At 39.5% G+C, this 21,675-nt stretch overlaps 1 protein-coding gene across 1 annotated transcript in view; it reads left to right on the forward strand.

Annotated features, from left to right (window-relative positions):
- Positions 1-315: 315 nt before the first annotated feature.
- Positions 316-21,675, forward strand: part of LOC134536334 (tight junction protein ZO-1) — a 213,885-nt gene continuing 192,525 nt past the window's right edge. Inside the window, 1 exon segment of the mRNA XM_063376086.1 lies at positions 316-1,230. Within this exon segment, the coding sequence (XP_063232156.1) occupies positions 1,183-1,230 (48 nt within the window). The 5' untranslated portion in view covers positions 316-1,182.

Genomic DNA, 21,675 nt, shown 5'->3' on the forward strand with positions numbered 1-21,675 from the left:
TTAGCAGTTTTCGGTTCTTAAATTTAAATATTGTAATGGTAAAATTTTTATTAATTTTAATATGAAATTTCTTTGAGTGATGAATAAGAAATTAATTAAAGATTTGGTGCTAGAGGGGGGGGGGGGGTTCGAACCCCTATCCCCCCCCCCCCTGGCTAAGCCCCTGCACGGAACACATACAGTGCTACAAATTTTTAACACACAGCTGGTCGGAAAATCTATTTTGCGGGAAAAAAAAAAAAGATGCATGGTCCTAGATATTACTGTCTGCAAAGTTTTCCTCCGAGGCGCTGCAACGCTTGGCAACGTCGCAGGTGCAGGGCAAGACCCCCGCCATCTTCGAGACTTTCTCCCTCGCGAGACTGGCGGGAACGGGGAAGAAAAAAAAAAAAATAAATAAATACAAAACTCGAACGGTGTGGTGGCGGTTGACCAGAAACCGCCGAGGGACGCCGCAGAAAACAGTGGCCGTCGCCTCGATGGTTGGTGCGCCTGCCTTTCCTTTTCCCTGCACACGCGACGCCGCGCCGCGCCGCGCCGGTGAGATTTGTTTTGCCCGCGTCCGGCAGCGCTTCCTAGCGAGCGAACGCCGAACTAGCTCGCCTTGGGGAGTCGGAACTCATCTCCTTCCCCCTCTCCTTCAACAACTTCTAATTCTTTCTTCCTCCTCTCTTTCCGCCGCGTGCCCAGAGTCTTGGGTTGAGGGGAGGGGGGAAAAAGGGGAAAAGAAAAAGTAACAAGAGAACTTCAAGTTTGTGGCCCGGCGGAGTCGGCGAGAAAGTGTGCGTGTGTGTATGTGTGTTGTTGCTGCCGCTGCTGGCGAAGCGCGCCATCTTGTGAGCCCCGTGCACTCGCGCGGGGGGGAAAGAAGGTTTTTCCGTGCCGTGTCTCCGCCGCGGACACACGTCGAGTTGATGTTCGACCGCCGCGGGAAGAGGTTATTTCACCTTCTTCCTCCGCCAGGTTCGCGCGCGCCCGCGCCTGCGCGTGTGTTGCTTGCTGAGTGTTCGACGAGTGCGACGCTGGCGTAGTTTATACGTGACTTACAGAAATTTCTTCGTTCGTCGGGGGGAAAGATCTTCGTCGAAAGGGAAGTGATATAAAAAAAAAAAAAAATTAGTGTCGGATGCGCGACCGGGCGTCCGGGAGTTGATGTGCCTGTTTGTGTTCGGCGGAAGAGCCATGGATAGGGAGCCTCGGATGGTGGAAGGCGCCCCTCCAGAGCAACAGGTGAGCACCCCCAAACATTCCTCTCTTTCTTCCCCCTAAACTCCCCCTTCCCGTCGTTTGACTAAAGGTTACATTGCACCTGCCAGCGGCCTGTTCAAGGGCAGCCGTCTGCCTTTTGTTTGCGTGGCGTTGCTTTCGTCATGAAGGCGTCCTCGCAAGAATGCATCTTTGAAATCTCTCGAGCGATCGAGATTATCCGGGAAAGTAGTTTGGCATCTTCGTTGCCAGACATCTTGTTTTGATTTTTGTTTTAAACTATTTTATATAAAATAAAAACATCTTGCTTCTTGTTTTGAAGAGAAAAATAAAGAAAGGAAAATGATTTTTTTTGGGAAAGCCCTACGTCTGGCAACGTGTTCAACATAAGTGAAAACGTCAAACTAAACAAATAAACATATTTATTCGACTGATGCAATTGAAAACTCTTAAGCTATTGTCTTCTGTTTTAAAGAACGTAGATTGAAGCCTTTTATTTTAATGAGAGTAATTTTTTTTTGAACAGTTTGTAGATAGTAAGTTTAATCGCCTCATCACTTTCCCATGGATAGTATCAGCTTCTCATTCATAAAGTTTGTGACGCCTTGAAAATATGTCAGGTTTAATGGCGACTTGCGTACTCCCAAGATACATGTAATTTTTGTACTGTGGTTAGGTTTGTCGGATCAATCGTATGTTTGCGTGCAGGCTCTTAGCTGTGAACTTGAAATTCGCATTGGCAGCAAGCAGGCTGGCTTTTTTTTTTTTTCTGACGCAAGGTTGTCCGACGAGTGAAAAGGAAAATGTGGGAAGAGGAGAGGGCAATGAGAAGGAGAACGCAAGTAGGAAAAGAAAAGGAGGGGAAGCGGGGGTCCTTGTATCCAGGTTACAAGGTCACGTTCTTCGCAGTTGGTGACCATGCGTGTGTGCTTGTTTAGTTGACAAAACATGCGACCTGCTGAGGCGCGTGCGTGAATGCGTGTTGTGACTGGCAACAATGTAATGGTCTCTCTCATACTAGTTAGTTGTAAGGTGTCCGTTGAAAAAATGGATGAATATAACAAATACTTTTAAGAGTGCCATTTTAACAGATAGTTTTTTTTAGCAGCAAGAAATTAAGTAACCACAAAAGAAGAATATAAAACAAAAATTCAAAAGGGCGTATCTACAAACAAAAACCAAATCTGCCAAAATAAATCTTTCGGACAAACAAACATACATACTGTATATATAAATAAAATACTTAAATACCAAATGTTTTTAAATAAAATTATAAAGTTAAAATAAGTAAGCTTTTAAAAAAAATAAAAACAAGGATTTTCGAAAGGGCTTAAGCACAAAATTCAAAATATCACCAAGAGATTTCCAGTGACGCAAACTTACAGATTTACAAAAAGGAAGAAATTATCACTTTACCTTTAGAGCTAAACTTTCTGAGATATAAGTTTTTTTTTTTTAGTAATTATAAGCATAGTTATGAAGTCGTAAAGCGCCTTTGAAAAATGATGAATATAAAAAACACTTTAGTATAATAACTAAGGCTTGTTCCACTTATGTAGCGGTATTTTAAATGTTACACTTCCATTTTATATTTTATAAACATCGCTATGGAGTAGGATATTTGTTCTTCATATACGCTTGTTCATTATAGATTCAGAGTCAAGTGATGAGCGTAACTATATATATGATAGGCAACTACAATGACTTTTAAGCATTTATTACATTGAAGCAGATATTACATGTAAAGTAGTTTCATGTTTTTAACCTTTATCTATGAAGGTTCACGTTTTGTTCTTTATGATCAAATCTATTAACTATACTTTATAATTCCCCCCCCCCCCCCCCTCAAATATTCAGTGTTAGAGAATCTTTTAATGTGGTTATGTGTAAAACATGGCGTATCGCCTTAGCTTCGCTACCAGTAAAGAAGAGAAATAAAAAAAAATAGTGTATTGACTTGGATTCGTGATTAAAATGGTTGATGTCAAGAAATCTGTGTAAATGGTCTTGCTCTTCTAATTTAGTTTAGTTCATTCCATGCATTAGGACCTATATAGCTTTTTTTTTTCATGTAAGTTTAGTCAGTATGTAATATGAAGTTTTAAGATAAAATTAATTTTTTATGGTTTTACACACTGCATGCTCATTATTTTACTTTACAGTTTATAAATTATTGTAAACAATATTGCAGTATTGTACATATTAATTTATTGTAATTTTTTGTTCGGACTGAATGGTATCGGTTTAACACACACACACCTATACATACACACACACACACACACACACACACACACACACACACACACACACACATATATATATATATATATATATGGTTAAAGCGTAATCTAACCAAACTTTACCAAAACTACACTAGATTTGCATAGTACAAACTGTAGGTGATCTACGGGTGTAAGATAATTTTAATTTAATTTTTTTGTAGACTTTGCATGCTTTAGTTTCCTTTAGGCCCTAATTTATTTAAGTCCACATTCGTATTTGTTCTCAAAACGATTGATGTCGCAACATATATTTTTTACAAGGTTATAAGCATTACAGAAAGATAATTTAACTTACATGTAGTATTATCATCGAACTACCGGTACAACCGCTAAAAGAGTGAAATTGCTGGTCCGAACGGCTCTTTTATTTTTATCTTAGACTTAGTCCTCCGTAGTATTATCATAGACTTAGTACTCTGTAGTAATCTCAGTTTCTTACGTAAAAAACAAAATAAACACAAGTACTAAGTTTTGTTTAAATAAAAGCACGTGTTTGTCGGTCTATCATTTACAAACAAATGGATGGTTCAATGTTTACAACGACTTACATTAGCATATCTGGTGGCAAGACGTTAGTGGCATCTATTTTTCACGGAACGATTTCCAGACTAGCAGTGATTCAAAACACTGTACTCTGTCAGCACACCAATCACAGCCATGTGGTGCGGAAGTAAACGTGTCCTGAATGGCCCGGCCAAATAAGGCAATGGCTTCTCTTGCATACGGCCGTCAATCACAAGGAAGAAACCACTAGCGTTGGCATACAAAATTGCAGTCTATTGGTCTTTTTTTTGCCAATAATACCTGTCCCTACAAATCGTAAGCGAATAGCGACATATAAGCCAATAATCAGAGTACATTACACCGATGTAAATAATTCAGTAGACGTCCTCATTGCTGGTTTATTCTTATATTTATAGAAAAACTTCAAGAATGGACAAAAAAAACATGAATACATAAATGCTTGGAGAACAAGCATACTGAGCATTTCTTATTAAAATTGGCGCATGATTTTATATTTAAATTGATGTTTCATTCAAGCATACATATATATATATATATATTTAAATCATGGAAAAGATGATTATTAATGTGCGCAGTTAATACTAGAAAGCTATTCATGGAACGGTTGGGGAAAAAAAAAAAACTTTAACGAAGACTTTAAGAATCCGAACCAAGTATTACTGCGAACACTATTTTGTAGCGATACAGTTGTTTTCGTGTGAATGTACAAATATCTGTAATTTTACATGAATATTTCTGTTCCGTTTAGAAAAAAAATATTTACAGTGTTGCAAGAATCACTGAAAGACCGGAGTACACTACATCATTAGTCTACGCTAGAAGCGACCCTTGTGGAACGCATGGAGTAGACCGGGTCGTTACCACAACGCCGAATGTATAATAACGCCGAGATACCACAACGCCGAATGTATAATAACGCTGAATACCATAACGCCGAATGCCAAATTGACCGTAACGTCGACAGCTAGAAAACTGCTGTGTACCACAACGCCGAAATACAGTAACGCCGAAAAATGTTGCTGCGGGGAAGGGGGGGGGGGGGGGGGCACAGGAGCAAAATGAAAAACAACTGAATGAATTCGTGTGTTAACCTTACCTAACCTAACATTTGTGGCAGTCCTGCAATGACATTTTTGGCGTTAATGTTTTTCGGCGTTGTGGTACACAGCAGTTTTCTAGCTGTCGGCGTTGTAGTCAATTTGGCATTCGGCGTTATGGTTTTCGGCGTTATTGTACGTTCCGCGATCGGCGTAGTGGTAATTCGGCGTTGTGGTACACAGCAGTTTTCTAACTGTCGGCGTTGTAGTCAATTTGGCATTCGGCGTTATGGTTTTCGGCGTTATTGTACGTTCGGCGATCGGCGTTGTGGTATTTCGGCGTTGTGGTGCGTCCCCGAGTAGACCGAATGGAATGTCGAGTTCTCCGGAGCGAAGCCGGCGGCGCTTGTCCTGGTCGATTGCCACACGCCCTGTTCTCCGTCCGGGGTTTGTTGCCTTGTCGGCCGGTTGCGTCATCTCTGTTGTGAGCTCGTTACATACCATTGTCTGCTCGTATCTCCCACCTCCCCTCTTTTTATTTCTCTCCTTTCCTTTGCTGCGTCCCCCTCCCCAAACTGCATAGCTCTTGTTTCCAGCTTAGTTCCGCCTGTCCAGTCTACCCTGCTTCTACTCTATCCGGGACTCCTTTTCTCGCTCTGAGATCCATGTTGGATGATCTTAGCCAGTGGCGGATACAGGAAAAAAAAAATTCGGGAGAGAAGGAGTAAAAAAAAAATTACAATAAGAATATGTGTATTCAAAAAGAAATTACAATACTTACTTTTGACACTAACGCACTGACGTATGAGCATACGCAAGTAGCCGTAGGTGACGCGGTTTCTCACAGGGTTGAGATCGCATGTTTTGTAACAGCCCACATTCCATCTTCCAAAATAACATTGCTACTACTGCCTTCACTGATATTTTGCAAAATAAAAAAAAATAAAAATATTTCTAACTTGTGTTTACCACTGTTCGTAAAAGACTCCTCCACAAAAGAAAGATACAGCATTGAATTGAAGCGTGATAAGAAAAATGTAAATTTACGAGCCCTGTCGATTTACGTCTTAACCAAAAAATGTTTTTCCTTGAAAAACTTCGGGATTAATAAATGTTAACGATTTTTTTTCCCATGAGTATCATAACATGCAAATTAAATGTGCCGAATAATACTATAAATATGGTTGTGTATATAGTGTTTTAAACTCTTTTTTTTTATATTTTTAAAAATATCTAGGCTATCTGTAAAAAAAATCGCAATTGATACAGGGTTCAATGTAATAATAATAATAATAATAATAATAATAATAAATTAGTACTATTTTTTTACTACGTTTTTATTAGATCGCTCTGGGCAATGTCCGTTGGTTGGAATTTTGTAATTGAATCTTAACCACCTTCGTGATGAGTTATAGATTAGAAATTTTGAACATAGCTCAGGATTGGATGACCCTGCAAGAAAATGAAGAGAAAGTGAAAGAAAACGTGAAAACCGTGAACACAAATTAAAACGAAAAACATAACCTAAATCATGTAAATTACCAGTATTATCGTAGCTATTAAAAATTCACAATCGCCCATTTTCGGAAAAATTTATACGATTTTTGTAAAATGAATGGTGTTTTTTTTTTTTTTTTTAATATTTACAAGAATAAGATAAAAAATTTTAACGTGGTATGTTAAAAAAAACTAGTAATTGAAATTTTTTTTGTAATATTCAGGTACTTACTTAATAATTTATGTATAAGCGTTTATGAATTCTTAGTAATGCGTAGTGATTAGTTTTTGTTAGTATTTCAAAAGCACCCCCCGTAAAATTACTGATTTGCAGGTGATTCATTTCCACAGAAGAACATGTTTGCTGCGACGTAGAGTCGACTACAGCTGTGCGCCACAAACAAAATTCCTGCCGGCGTCTTCAGCAAGTGTAGCCTACATTCCTGTAAACAGAAAAGTCAAAAGCCTGGTTTACACGGACATCGTTTTGTGGGCAAGAAAATGACCCGTCTTGTACACTCCCATCTCATGGTTAAATGGTCTGTTCGCTAAATATTCAAGGACTTGTACATACTGAAGTGGAAATATTATGTTGTAAAAGCTCCGTTTGAACCACATTCTTTTTACAAGTTCAATATTAACATGCAGAAACGGTAAGCGTACGTTCATTTTATTTGTTCTAGTACAAATATTTTGTATATATCTTAATTTTTAGAGTAATTTTCAGCCTTTGGCGTTGTACTCGGAAGTTATCATTTTATATTATATACATACACACACACTTTCAGACAAAGGGCGCCCATATTATAGTTTGAAGCGGAGGGTGGGGGGATGGTGTTATAACTGGGGTTATGGAGTATTTTTAATAGTTTGGAAGATGAATGGTGACTTTTAAATATTATATATTAAAAAAAACGCAATATTTTAGTGTTTAAACACTTTACTTAATAGGCCTACCGACTTATCATTTTCTCAAAAGAAAAACACTTGACTACACTAGGTATATTTTTTCCTTTCCCTGAGAGTGGGAAAAAAAGTGGGGAGGGTCAATTGCCTCTCGGGCATGGGCGCCTTTGATACAGACATGTATAGCCAGGTATAGTATTTTTTTTCTTTGAATTTTATCTATGCGATTGATTATTAAATACTAGTTCGAGCAATAGATTACGGCAATAAGATCCTCGCTTATTTTTCGTTTACATAGTCACTGTGACAATTATTACACAAGAAGTTCTTTGTTCTGGAACGCTTCCGAAAAGACCACTATGCGGTCAGAGCTCCATTTCACAGCTTTCTGCTTCCTTGTATCTTTTATAGAAGTTTCATTCCTATTATAACTCATGTTGAATTTCAAGTAACCACTATCCATACCGGCTACGAACGACTAAGTGATGGGAAATCACTGTCCTTGGTTGCTGGCAAGTTCATGTTCAGACAGGAAAGTACGAGGCCGCCAGTAGATCACGTGACCACTACAGTCCGTCTCACGAGCCAGTAAAATTCAAACATTTTTATTTTATTTTACCGGCTGTCAAATGAAAGTTGGTGTGGAAATGGACGCGGTATAAGTAGACTGACAGTTTCTGGCAGCCAGTAATTGTCTTGATCACTGGTCACCTCCACTAAGGGGGCTTAAAGCTATTTCCCTAGAAGACACACACACAAAGTATATTCTTACTTCCAGCCAGGAAGTCACGTTGAAATTTAGGACTGGTTCGCGCGTACATCGATCGTGACGGGTGGTCTGAACGGAGAGTTTAACGAACCAGCAGAACACTTCAAAACAAAACAAAAAAATCTACAATTCTCAAATACCTCAAGCTTAAAACTCTCATTGGTATCTAAGGAGAATACCAGCTTAATTAAACTTCTTTATTTTTATTTGGTTGTATCAAATCACAAACAACTTCTTCAGGTCGTAGATTATCTTGCTACGTATTGAAAGGGACGTGTTAACTTAAATTTTGGACCGTAATTTGATTTTTGAGACGCAGTAGTATGTTTTGGCCGATACTGCGCCAAGGTTTAAGGCTGGGGTGCCATTCATGAATTTGTTCGTTACCGAGGTTAGATGTTACACATCACTGGCGAGAACTGAAAGAATCGCTCAATTTTTTTTTTTTCGAGGGGTTGCACGTTGATAAATTTCAAATCAGGGTGTCCGCATTCTAGAAAGTCAGGAAAAGTCGGGTAGATTGAAAGTGGTCAAGGCAAGTAAGGAAATGTACTTTAAATTCTGGAAAAGTAAAGGGAATTTCTCAGTGATAGTAATTCGAGGCGAAAATATCATGCTCCAGTCTGCCACAATCCAGACCATGAAAAAGGTTTCCGCGTATCAGATTTAGTTTCAGCGCTTAGTCATACAATAAAATTGCGTATTTGCAATGTTCTGTTTGACGTAAAATAAAGTGAAGAGAGAACTATTCCAGCAATCTGGAATGTCGTGGAGACTGGATTTTGTTTATTTCTTTCAGAAAATTGCATAATATGTGAACAATTAAAAAATATATAGTTATCTTCAGGGACTTTTGGACATTTATGGTGAGGGAAAAGTCAGGGAAATTTTATTTTTGGACATCATGGAAAATTCGCGGGCGTTGGTGCGTGCGCGCAACCGGTTCCCTTTTGACGCTCAACGTCACGTCAGTGTCGCTGATACAGCTTGGACCAACTGTTGCTTGCGCGTCTTTACGCCGCTAGTTATAACGCTTGTTTAATTACACACCCGCTCAGAGTTGATGGCCTTGGATGTTCGAATTTTATTTTCCTTTAACGTATAGGTACCGGTACACAGTAAAAAACGGTTGAGTACTTTTTTTTTTACAAGGATGGTGTTAGCCAATATATATATATATTTTTTTGTAATGCTACAAATAAAATATTGTACATTTTCTTATACGTTATGTGTTACAACACCTACATCGAAAATGTGTGCTGTATTTGGCGAAACTTACTATTCATTGGACCCGAGTCGGACGCTACGATGATCTGCGGTCAGGGCCGGAACTAAGGGGGGGCATGGGGGGCATGTGCCCCGGGCGACAAATATCAGGGGACGGCAAAATATGGAAAGTGGTTCACTAAAACAAGTTGAAACTAGTCATTAAAAAAAGTTTTGAAAGTGTACATATCGCAACCAATAAGTTAGCCAAGAAATTAAGAAATTCTATTTAACTTGATTATGCATAATTTGTAAATATATTCGTACTTCAAATGCGTTACTTCACTCTAAGAAACAAGTATTACCATAATTCGTGGTCTGAAGTGAGTAAAACCACTGCGATGAGAGCTGGTATCTCAAAGGACCCGTTGCGCGGGTGATAACTTGGCTGAGCAAGATGTAGCCCTTTCTCTGATAAATACCCTCATTTTTCCAGCCCCTACTCAGTCGCTCCTGTGTTTTCGTACCATGTGCGTTTCTGCCTGAGGACGGGAGCAGATATCAGTTCCCGAAACGTCGCTTGTTTCTGTTTTGGAAAAACTATTGTGTTTGTTTCGTCTTTTCGTTTTGTCGTGTTATTGTCTCGTTTCAACTGTTGTGCTGAATTATTTTGGGTTCAATATTTTTGTGCTGTCATCATTTGTGGGGTTTTTATCGTTCTATTCTGTTTTGGAAAACTATTGTGTTTGTTTCGTCTTTTCGTTTTGTCGTGTTTTTGTCTCGTTTCAACCATTGTGCTGAATTTTTTTTGGGTTCAATATTTTTGTGTCATCTTGATTTGTGTTTTTTTTTTCGTTCTCTTAGTACATTTTTTTTGTTTTTCTTTGTTTGTTGACCAGATTCCTGTTACGGAATATTTTGTGGTGTTTATATTCTGTTGACAATAGCAATTTTTTGCTTAATTTGTGCTTTTTTGTCTTTTGGTTGTTTTTACTTATTCATTTATTTTATTTTTTAGTTTTATTCTACAGAAAAAGTGCTTAGCAATGGCGTATGTCCAAAAAAAACTTACATCAAGTAATGTTAATTATGGAACTGAGTAACAGGTTTAAGGCTTTGGAGAACATTAACAATAAGTTTGGATTTTTTTAGGGGTGTTCAAATTCATAAAATGGAAGTAGAAGATTAAAAGTCAAAACAGCAGAATTAGGAAAAACAGTGCCGATCTTAACAAAGAAGAATTCGTATTTGAAATTGAAAGTTTTAAGCACCATGCATTAACAGTGGACTATGAATTAAAAGATGCTGCAGAATCAACAATGTTGAGCCTTATCTACAAAAATAAACTGGAGTAGGCACATCCTAACATTACTACTGCTCTGAGAATGTTTTTCACCCTTCCAGTTACAATTGCGTCAGGTGAAAGAAGTTTTAATAAACTTAAACTTATTAAAAGCTATTTGAGAAGCACGATGGGCCAGCAGAGATTAACAAATCTAAGTATTATATCTATTGAACACAAACGATCTGCTTTGATCAATTTTGATGATATTATTAACACTTTTGCAGCTAATCATGCTCGAAAAATTAAATTTTGAACTGAATTTCTTTGTATGGTTATCAATACAATATTATACTTAATTCAGAATCACATGTTCCTTATGTAATTTTAGTACTTATTAAACTTATTGGTAAGACATTAATTTTACTGTTGTGCAAACAATAAACAATAGTTTGATAACAGTCTACTTCATTATAATAAAAAATGTAATTATATTAGTTTTCCAATTAGTGTACTTGATAAATAAAAGTTCTCAATTATGTATAAGTGAATGGTATCATTTCAACCACCGCTTCTAACGAAAAAGGGTATTTTATAATGTTGGTAAGGAGGGGGCGGCAAATTAAGCTTTGCTCCCCCTAACGAATCTCCTAGTTCCGGCCCTGTCTGCGGTCATTCATATTCGGATTTTGTTTTTGTTCGTTCTCTTTTTTCTCGCACGTCCAAGGTGATGCGCAACAAAAATGTAAAGGTTGGTACGGTTATGCCAACGGAATTTCAAAGTACTTTAATATCTTGAAATTTTCTTATGAAATCTCGCAAATTAAAAAAAAAAAGTCATTCCGACCGCGAGGTTGCACGAGCGAGCAGTCAACTTCTGAAAAAGGGGGGGGGGGGTTCTTTTATATTATTTTCGATATTATGATGATGGTTTTTTTATAGGTAAAATCATTAGTAATGAATTTCCATACGAAAGTACTTCAACATTTCCAAAAGTACATTTGTAGATTTACAAGGAAACATCTTGGTAGCTAGTTCACAAATAATAATTTCTTTTGACGTGACAACGTCTAATAAATCGATGAACGCCGGCTGCACGCACGAAAAAGTGTCCCTTTACGCACATTTTTCCGTTACGCTGTGTCCCGTTACGCTTATTGGACGCTTGCGCCGCATCTATCTCTCTTCCACTCGACTGTTTATAAAGTGAAATGAAAAGTTGATGTGTTTTTCAATGCTTATTACAACAATTTTGGCAATAAAGGTTAATTATTCTTGCATTTTAAAAATATGATTACTAGTATAATTTCAAGTATTTATTCTTTTTATTATTAAAATAAAAATGATTCAATTTTATTCATACAAGTATGCAATCATTTCGTCAATGTTTTGTTATGACGTCACGTTAAACTATCGTCCGTAAACCGACTTTACAGACAACCAATTTTTTTTTTTAACGCTACGATTTTTTTATAGTTTATTCCAAGTGGAACTGGCAAGGTCTCGCAAGGAAAGCGCTGCCAGCTACCTGGGCATGCGTGGGCCAGGCTTCGTGACACGAGGTTGCCCTCACTGAATTAAGCAGCGTGCATAATGAATGACTCCAGGCTGACTAGGAAATAAGCTGGTAAGCTGTTCCCATCGCTGCCTGGAAGGTCAGGACGCTGTAGATTTTTCCAAGATAAAACCGTGGGTTCAGAAGGCTGAAAAAAAAAAAAAAAAAAAAAATGAGAACGAATGGGTTTTGGGTCCTTATCAAGGAATCACCATACCTAGACCTCTCGACACGTCGTGTATTTTTGTGGGACAAATATTTTTAGTGTTCTTGGTTATGACTTCAGTGTTCTCATGGTTTGGGGGTTTTGTGTTTTCTTGGTTTGGGTAGCCTTCATGTAATTTTAGGTAGCCATTCATTTAGAAATTATAGTCTTTGCAATTATTATTTGCGCAACTATTTACACCTATGATATTACACTAAGTAAATATATTTTGGAAATATTTGGTGCAAAGCAAAAAAAAATACAACGGAGGTATAGTGTTTAAAATTGTGGAAATAGTCCTTAAAAAAAAGTAATGACAAAAAAACGAAGAAAAAATAATCATGGCGTATGAGACGGTGTCGTAAGGCACACTTATCTTGATGTAGAAATTTTAATCTTGGTAACGAACAAAATTTTTGATATTTTTAACTGACAGTATTATTAGTATTATCGTGGAGGCAATAATTTGCTTTTCTTAGTCAAGACTAACGTAATAGAATAGTAACCACCAATTTGTTTCATAGAACCCAGTTCCCTCCTTTCGTCGTTTTTCTTAGCTTTAGATTTGTTTTTTCATCTTTTATTTAATATTTACCTCAATGGTGTACTGCTGTGTACTTCTGTCTCTTTTATTTGTTCTTGGCTTTTATTTTTTACAGTAGTTATTTTACAATAACAGTTTTTATTAGTATGCCACAGATGACGTCTTCATTAATTTTTTATTCCCCGTGGGTTGAATAGAACGAATTTCCACCTAATTCATTTATCAGGTATTTATCTCGGTGTTTTAGTGTCTTCCTTTTTTCTTATAGCTAATCTTTGAAACATGTCACATATTGAAAATAGTGTTTCCAGATCCCGTATGCGTCTAAATTCGCTGTTGAATTAGATTTCCACAGATATATTTTAGAACCCTTTTTTTTGTCGAATTTAAATGATGTTACGTTATACTACTGCACTTTGATAATGATCCTGTGTTTTTTTCTTATCAAACTGTAGAAAAAAGGAGAAAAATAGACACATTGTAAACAAGACGCCCGGAAATGCCTTCGTAGACGCCTTTAACAGTTTTTTCTAGGAAAAACTGTTCTAAAAAATGGAATAATATGAGACCTGGCTTAGAGGCAAGTTCCTTAATCCGTGACGAGAAAAAATTACCGTGTGAATCAAGTGCCCGGAAATGCCTCATTTTGGTTACCGTAGACCTCCGTGGTTTCGGGGAAAATTTTGGGCGACTCTACCCGATTCCATTTCCAAATACTAATTACACTAACTACACCCGACGTGATTTCCAAAAACTAATTTCTTTATACTGTCGTGATGGAGTGCATCTGGAAAAAAAAAGTTTCTTAAAGCATTACGAAATATTTCTGACGGTATTTTCAAATGAAGATATATCTAGAAGTACTTTGTTTCCGGGACTTTGAAAAATTATGAGCAGAATATAAAAAAATAAATTCAAATCCGCATACAAGAACTGAATTTTTTAAATTTTGTGTTTGGCTAAAAGTGCAAATACAACTTTAAATAAATAATCCCAATGAAAACCCACCGAAATTAAGTTATTACTGTGAATAAATATTCTATCAAATAAAGCTTTCTAATCCTTAGTTTCACAAAAAATACAAAACTCTACATTTTATTTAAGCCATCAAATAAATCTTTATTATCGTAAGTCCCACTAAAATAAAATAAAAAAACTACATTATCTGTATGTAAACATTTTAAGAACGAACCTTTGTTGTATGTGGGCTACAGATGATTTTAAATTATTCCTGTATTTTTCTCGTCTACCTGAGGGAAAAAAAAGTTGCATGTGGACAGACTACTCGTTCGGTTACTGTTCAATTAATTTAAGAATAAATCCTGTGCTTCAATTGACGGCTGTTACGAGGTGGTCGGCTTAATTATTGAAGTAAGACCATTATCTAATGCTAACTATATCTGACAAAAAAAAATCCTAGTTTTTCTGTATAGATCTGATACATGATTTAATTATTTATTGCCCTCCCACATATAAGGCTAGTATTTAGAAACATTATTTATTAATAAATTACACCTCCTTTATTGACTTAACCATGAGTTTATCGAATCATAAAAGCGTGACAAAACTGCTGTTCATTTTTGTTGTCAAGGTTGTGGTTTTGTATAGTGACTACTACCACGGAAGTAGCCTTGGTGTGGGGGAGGGGGGGATGGGAGGGGTTTGCAATAGTCTTGAGTATTTTAAAATTTTCTTTTATACATTGCTGATTGCACTGTATGTCGTAGAGAAACCTTAATAACAGACAAAATAGACAAATACGCAAGCGCCAAGAAAAGCTAAAAATCAGCAGGTGTCAAAAGCTAAACGCATAAGAAGCTCAATGATATTTTTAGCGCGGTATATCCTCTAACCGTAAGGCTCTGAACTGGCGTGCAGTCTTCTCGTCGTCACAGGATAACTGTGAAATTTGAACGGTGACCGTAAAACATTATATGACCGAGAAATGAAGATAAAGGTGTAATGCAAGTTCCTTAAGTGATTTCAAGAATCTGTACTGGTTTTCTTTTAACGCCTAAAAATTACTCCGAAAACATGCGTTTTTGCCGTTTTAACTCTTCTACAAGTACAGTTTAAAAACTTCATCCGAAATCAAAAGTACTTTTGGTCCTCGGCGGATTCTTAAATGCTTTTAGTAAGCAGACCCCACTCGGATATCTTGATTTATTTAAAAAATTAAACGTTGTAGGTTTCACTGCAATGCCACTGGCTACTTCAAGAAATGGTTTGAATTTCTTTCAGAATATATTAATTAATTTTACCTGGCATTTCAAAATTCTCAAAATTTGTTACGATTTTTACAGCCAAGAAACATTAAATGAGTTTTTGTGATAGAAATGCAAACCATATATTGCATGAAGTAGCCAGTGGCATTGCAGTTACACCTACATAGTTTCAGTTCTGCAATAAATTAAATTCTCTTTATTTGTACAACCCAAAAACGTTATAAATGTAACTTTGGCAGCTAATCATACAAAAAGTATGCGCTGTATACATCTTTCATTTCGTGAAAGTTAAACAATTGAAAACGTCTAAAAGTTGATCTGTAATTAGTATAAATATAAATTCATGACTTGAAATGGGAGGCAGCCCCTTAAAGGCATTGAATTGGCCTGTCGACTGTTGTCGGCTCGACATTGAGGGGGACGCACCACAACGCCGAAAAATGTCATTGCAGGACTGGCACAAAGGTTAGGTTAGGTTAGACTAGGTTAGGTTAGACTAGGTTAGGTAAGGCTAGGCTAGGATAGGCTAGGTTAAGTTAGGTTAGGTTAGGTTATATTACGCTAGGTTAGGTAAGGTAAGGTTAGGTTTGATTGTGGTATTTCGGCGTTAAGGTAAATTTAAGAAACACACCCAAATTCATTCAGTTGTTATTTCGGCGTTGTGGTACACAGCAGTTTTCTAGCTGTCGGCGTTGTGGTCAATTTTGACATTCGGCGATATGGTATTTAGGCGTTGTGGAGCTGTCGGCGTTGTGGTCAATTTTGAAATTCGGCGATGTGGTATTTCGGCGTTGTGGTAACGACCCGACGTTGAGTCGCGGGACGTTAATGCAGAGTGTCCGCCCGCCTGACGCGCTCGGCGGCGGCCCTGGACTGGAGAGGAGAGGCTGGAGAGACTGGAGAGAGTGGTTCCGGATCCCCGGGTGGTTCAGGCGCGGCGCCCCCGGAATGCCAGCCTGGCGCTGGACGCTTACCGGCTCACGGCCGAGGAATGCGGTAAATTGCCACCGTCGCGCGCCGGGGTCGCGTATCGCGTTATCATCTGTCTGCCACCTCCTCCTCCTCCTCCCTCTCTTACTCCCTTCCACCCCCTCCCTTACACCACAAACTGCTTCTACCTCCAGTTTTACAACCTACATCATCCGTCATTGTCCCCCGCTATTGAGTCTCTCTCTGCTCCGGATTTTGGAATTCCCCCTCGCACAGGTATGCCTGCCTGCCTGCCTGCCTGCCTGCCTGTGCCCCGTTACACATTCTAACCTACGCCTGAGAGAAGCAACAAGCAACAGTAAATGATCTTTTTGTGTGGTACGTTGATATATATATATTTTTTTAATTTTTGGTTTTCTCTTTGGTTTTTCGATGGCCATTTCCGTAGATTATGACACTTTTTCAACGGATATTGACTTAAGGGTAATATAATACATAGTATTACCTGGGAAGCAGGGCCGTGAGGCGTGCCAGGTACCTGAGCGGGCCTTCCTGCGATTGTCTGGCCCCGTGGGGGGGGGGGGGGGTCCCCGCATGGCGCCACTGACGTCACGCGCATACCGTTGAGGGATTAGGGCGGTAGGACCTCACCATCCCCCCTTGCTCTTTGCAACATCCATCCACGGTGATGTTATCCATCCCCTAGCGACCAGGGAATTCCGCGGCCTTACTGACGCCACCGCGTGGAGTGGCGTGAATAACCGCCGCTGTTCTGGATGCTTCGGACGCCGGGTCGGCGACACGTCACAGCCACTCCAGTTAGTTCCAGTAAGATTGCCAACAGTATAAAATCGTCGTGGTGTTTTAATTAATAATTTAAATATTAGTAGCAAATAAAACTGTATAAAATTAATTGGGCTAACTTACAAATCCATTTTTATTAAAAATTTGCTAAAATTGCTGTAAAATAATATTTATGTAAATTTTATTTCCCCCTAATTTTTGGATGATATTTACGGATTTTCAATATGACTGACTTGATGTAATAATTCAAAATAGCATAGCTAGGATTTTCTAGAAAACATAATGCCGGCCGTGACATCATAATCTAAGATTGCTGACACGTATTTCTCATTCCTCAACCATGAACCAGCCGCAGGAGGTAACAATATGTACTGCTGTCACAGTTCTACTCAGATTCCACACAAGGGTCTGTAGGAGGTCTGGGGGTTTACGGCGGAGCTGGGGGCGGGTCGGTGGGGCCTTTGAATATATATACTGTATAGAAGTCGCCAGCCCAGGTTAAAATTTCTAATACGGTTTTGAGGTAGTTGGTTAATTCACCGCCGCAATCGCCACCATCTCTAGGGCATCGACTTGTGGTGGTCCCTAGCGGACAACTGTCGAACTCTTCAAACACCCCTTCCCTCTCCCGCTGAACAACCTTGAGCTGCAGTGAATGTTGGTTGCGTGGGGGGGGGGGGGATGCGGGGGAATGACAGCGGGCGACAGAGCTGCGCTCTAACGTGTAAATAACAACTAAGACGATACAGGGCGTTACGGCAGCGCCCTGCTGCGGTGAAGTTCCCAAGCTGCTCATCATACGCTTCTGAAAAACGTAGAGTAAATCCTATCCACTCGCGACTTCTATACAGTATATATATTCAAAGGTACCGGTCTCCTCAACCTCTCGACCTAGCCGGGCGCTCTCCAGTAACATGCCGCGATTGGAAATGGCGAATCTTGTTTCCCGGTTCTCGGAACCAATTTTTGGCACTGGTAACAGTGTCAGGCATGTAAAAGACCCATCTTTCTCCTAAGGGATCGTCCATTAATCACGTGTGGCTCGAAAGGGGGGAGGGGGGGTGTCGGGAAAAATCACGAAATATCACAAGGAGGGGAGGGGGGTGTACAGAGATATCACATGTATTTATTTTTTCGTGAAATTTCTACTAAACCGAAAAGCGACGCGTGACCTTGACTCGCCGTAGCCAGGCAAAAATATTCCCCGCGCCCGCCGCAACATGAACCACCCGGCTCGGCTTGCCAGTCGCCAGTAAGACTGTGATTTTGGCGCCGAATACATGCGTAAATCACATATAAGCCTTTCCTTTATTATTTTTATGCCAGTGAGAATAAACCTGCAACCTAAATGTGTGTCTGGACATTTTTATCACTGTGCTTAATTTTCCAGAATTAAATTAGATTATACATATATTTAAAGATAATATTCCGAAATTTTTAAAAATATTTTGCACCAAAAAATACACGTGATTTATTGGGGGGGGGGGGGGGTGTTTGTCATCTGAAACCTCACTACAAATCACTAGGGGGGAGGGGGGGTTAAATATTTGCTAAAAAAAAAAAAACATCACGTGATTAATGGACGACCCCTAACCAGGATAACGCCCTAACGGGATGATATGCCTGGGGGAGTACAGTATTGATTAATTATGAGGTGTGAACCTAAGTTACATGCCTTCACGAACATGGCAAATACCGCACATACTTGCACCACATTCCCTGACTTCTCACCTCCGTGTTTAGCAAGCGCCAGTTAGAGTTGCGCCGTTGCCGCCTGACGCGCGCGTACAGGCTCGTCGTTGTGCTGTGGCGGGCGTTAGGGGCACCGGGCCGAACAGGCGAGGCGCTAACCGTCGCCGCCCGTCGCGGTTACTTTCGCCCGGAGAGCAGCACCACCGTCGTGGAAACTGTCACGAGCTGTGTCAGTGACGCCTCGTGCGCGCATTCCTTGTGTCGCGTGTGCTGACATCTAGGTCACACGCTAGAAACAACACAGTCCACTTACATTGCTCACTTCTGTGGATAGTTTTTTTTTTTTCATTACTGGCTAGAGATACGTAACATATAACCTCGGTAACGAGCCAATAAATGCACGTGTTTTCATTTTGAAAATACACTGAAAAATAATCTTATCAAATTAGTTGTATTGTCATCGGTCCTCGATAAATCTACAAAGTTTGAATGAAATCTGGCCGTTTAAAGTGGGTCAAAATCGCACCCAAAGGAGTCGGTTAAAAACATACAAACATACAGGTGAAGCTAATATAAAGCCTGTAAAAACGAAACTCAGACACGAATTAAAACGTAGAATTCTTTAAAAAATTGAAGCAGTTGCAGTTGTGCTGTCTGCCGGGTTTGCAGGTGAATTGCCGACTTGAGTTCATATTCGTTTGCATGCACTGTTAGCAATTACAGTAAATTTACGGACTTCAAAACAAAAAGTTCTCCGTGACTACGCTTTTTTTTTTTTTACTTTTGGATTGGGGTTTTCAGTATAAACAGCGTAAACGCACGCGTGGAAGAAATAAGCGTGTTCATTTTTGCATGAGTCTTAACAAGTTCTGAAAATTTTCACTTGTAGGTATATCAAGATTATTCTTGTGGGTTTCTGTACAAAGGTAAGTGAACTTTTTACCCGTAAATTTACCAAGATTACGATGAATTTGTGATGATTCCTGGATAATTTGTAACCAGCGTTCTTCTGAATTTGTGTTGATGTTGTAGGTATACGAGGTGTGGCTATTAAACAACCGGACTGATGTTGCTCCCAGCAAACTGCGAGCGTGCCGCGACATGTTCGAACATGACCGTGTCTGATGGTCCGTCTCCCACCCTGAGCTCGCTAGACAAGCCAGCAGGTCGCCCATTTTGACTGTAGCAGTTGATTGAATTAGTCTGCGCACTAGTGACGCTTCAGAAAAATGGCAAATGGTCAGACGGAGCAACGGGTTAACGTCAAGTTTCTTGTTGAACTAGGGAAAACTGCCACAGAAGCTTATGCAATGTTGAAAGAAGTCTGCGGGAATGAATGTTTATCCCGCACACGAGTTTTTGAGTGGTGTGAACGGTTAAAAGAAGGGCGTGAAACGACCGAAGACGATCGGCGCCCAGGACGGCCCTCAAACGTCAAAAACGCACGGAAACATTGAACAAAATTGGTTAATTAATCTACGCCGATCGTCGTCTGAGCATCCGAGGGATTGATGAAATGACAGGAACCGACAAAAAAGGTGTTAGACAGATTTTGCATGAATCATTTAACAAGCGGAAGGTTTGCGAGCAAAAGGAATCAAGACAGAACATTTGTACTGACATCCTAAACAACATCGCCACTAATCCAGATTTATTAGACAAGTTGATTACTTGTGATGAATCTTGGTTTTCTACTTACGATTCCGAAACATAGAGGCAATCCATGATCGCTAAGGCAAAAAAAAAAAAAAGGATGAGCAAATTCAAATTCAAAGCAATGGTGATAGTCTTTTTCGACATTCGTTGCATTGTCTACGCTCACTGGGAACCCGAGGGTCATAAGGTCTATCAACATTTCTACATCGAGGTTCTGAGGTTCTGAGGTACGTGAGCGTGTGAGAAGACGGAAGACCCGATTTGTGGAAGACCAAGTCCTGGATCCTTCGCCAAGACAGTGCACCAGCCCATTCTGCATTGTCTGTGCGTTCCTCGCAAAATACGGGCATCACCGTGTTGGAACATATACCGTACTCGCCCGACCTTGCACCCTGTGACTTTTTTTTCTATTTCCCAAGGTCGAGTTGTCGCTGAAGGGGACAAAAGATTTGAAAGCGACGGAGTTTTTCAACCAGTTGACAGAAGAGGACTTCCAGCACTGCTGTCAACAATGGAAACGTCGTATGGAGCGGTGTAGGGATTGCCAAGGGGAGTACATTGATACATTGAAGGCGATAAAACAATTGCTGTAATTGCTGACGTATAAAACGTGTTATGACTTCAGTCCGGTTATTTAATAGCCATACCTCGTATGAGGTACATGCATTTTTCGAGAGTATGTGAAAGTTAAAATACTGTAGCATCGTCTGTGTTTCGTGATTGGTCAGGTTTCTTTTAGGCGCATATTTGCTGTCAGCACTCCGATCACGATAAGTCGGTGCGGAAGCCAACAAGCCAGAATGGCACCGGTCAAATAAGTCAATGGCTTCTCATTGCAGACGGCCGCCAATCACACAGGGAGAAACAGCTTGCGCGGACATAACGTACCGTCGGCGTTCAGATTTTTTTTTTTTTTTTTCGCGAGGAATATTTGCCCCTTACCGGAGAATCTAGTTCTGTAAGGGTGGATAAAAAAAAAATGGATCGTGTTTGTTGATGGTTATGGGACTCGTTCGCTGCGGATGACGCTGTGCGAACGGGAATCCTAAGATGTACATCAAGTTCTGTCCTTGCCCGAACACGCCCGAATATTCACTTTCGGCCAACCTCGGGTTTATTTATATATATATAATTTATATTTCTCTGTTTATTTTAATGTAGCTATACTAACCTAACTAACCGTCCATAGTGTTTTAAAGTGTTTTAATGTAGCTAACCGACCCACTTTTAATATTTGAATTCATTTTTCCTGCGCAAAAATAAAACAAATCCCGAGGTTGGCCGAAGGTGAATATTCGGGCGTGTTCGGGCAGGGACAGAACTTGATGTACATCTTAGGCTTCTCCTGTGC

This window comes from Bacillus rossius, chromosome 10, assembly GCF_032445375.1.
Source record: "Bacillus rossius redtenbacheri isolate Brsri chromosome 10, Brsri_v3, whole genome shotgun sequence".
Lineage (NCBI taxonomy): Eukaryota > Metazoa > Arthropoda > Insecta > Phasmatodea > Bacillidae > Bacillus > Bacillus rossius.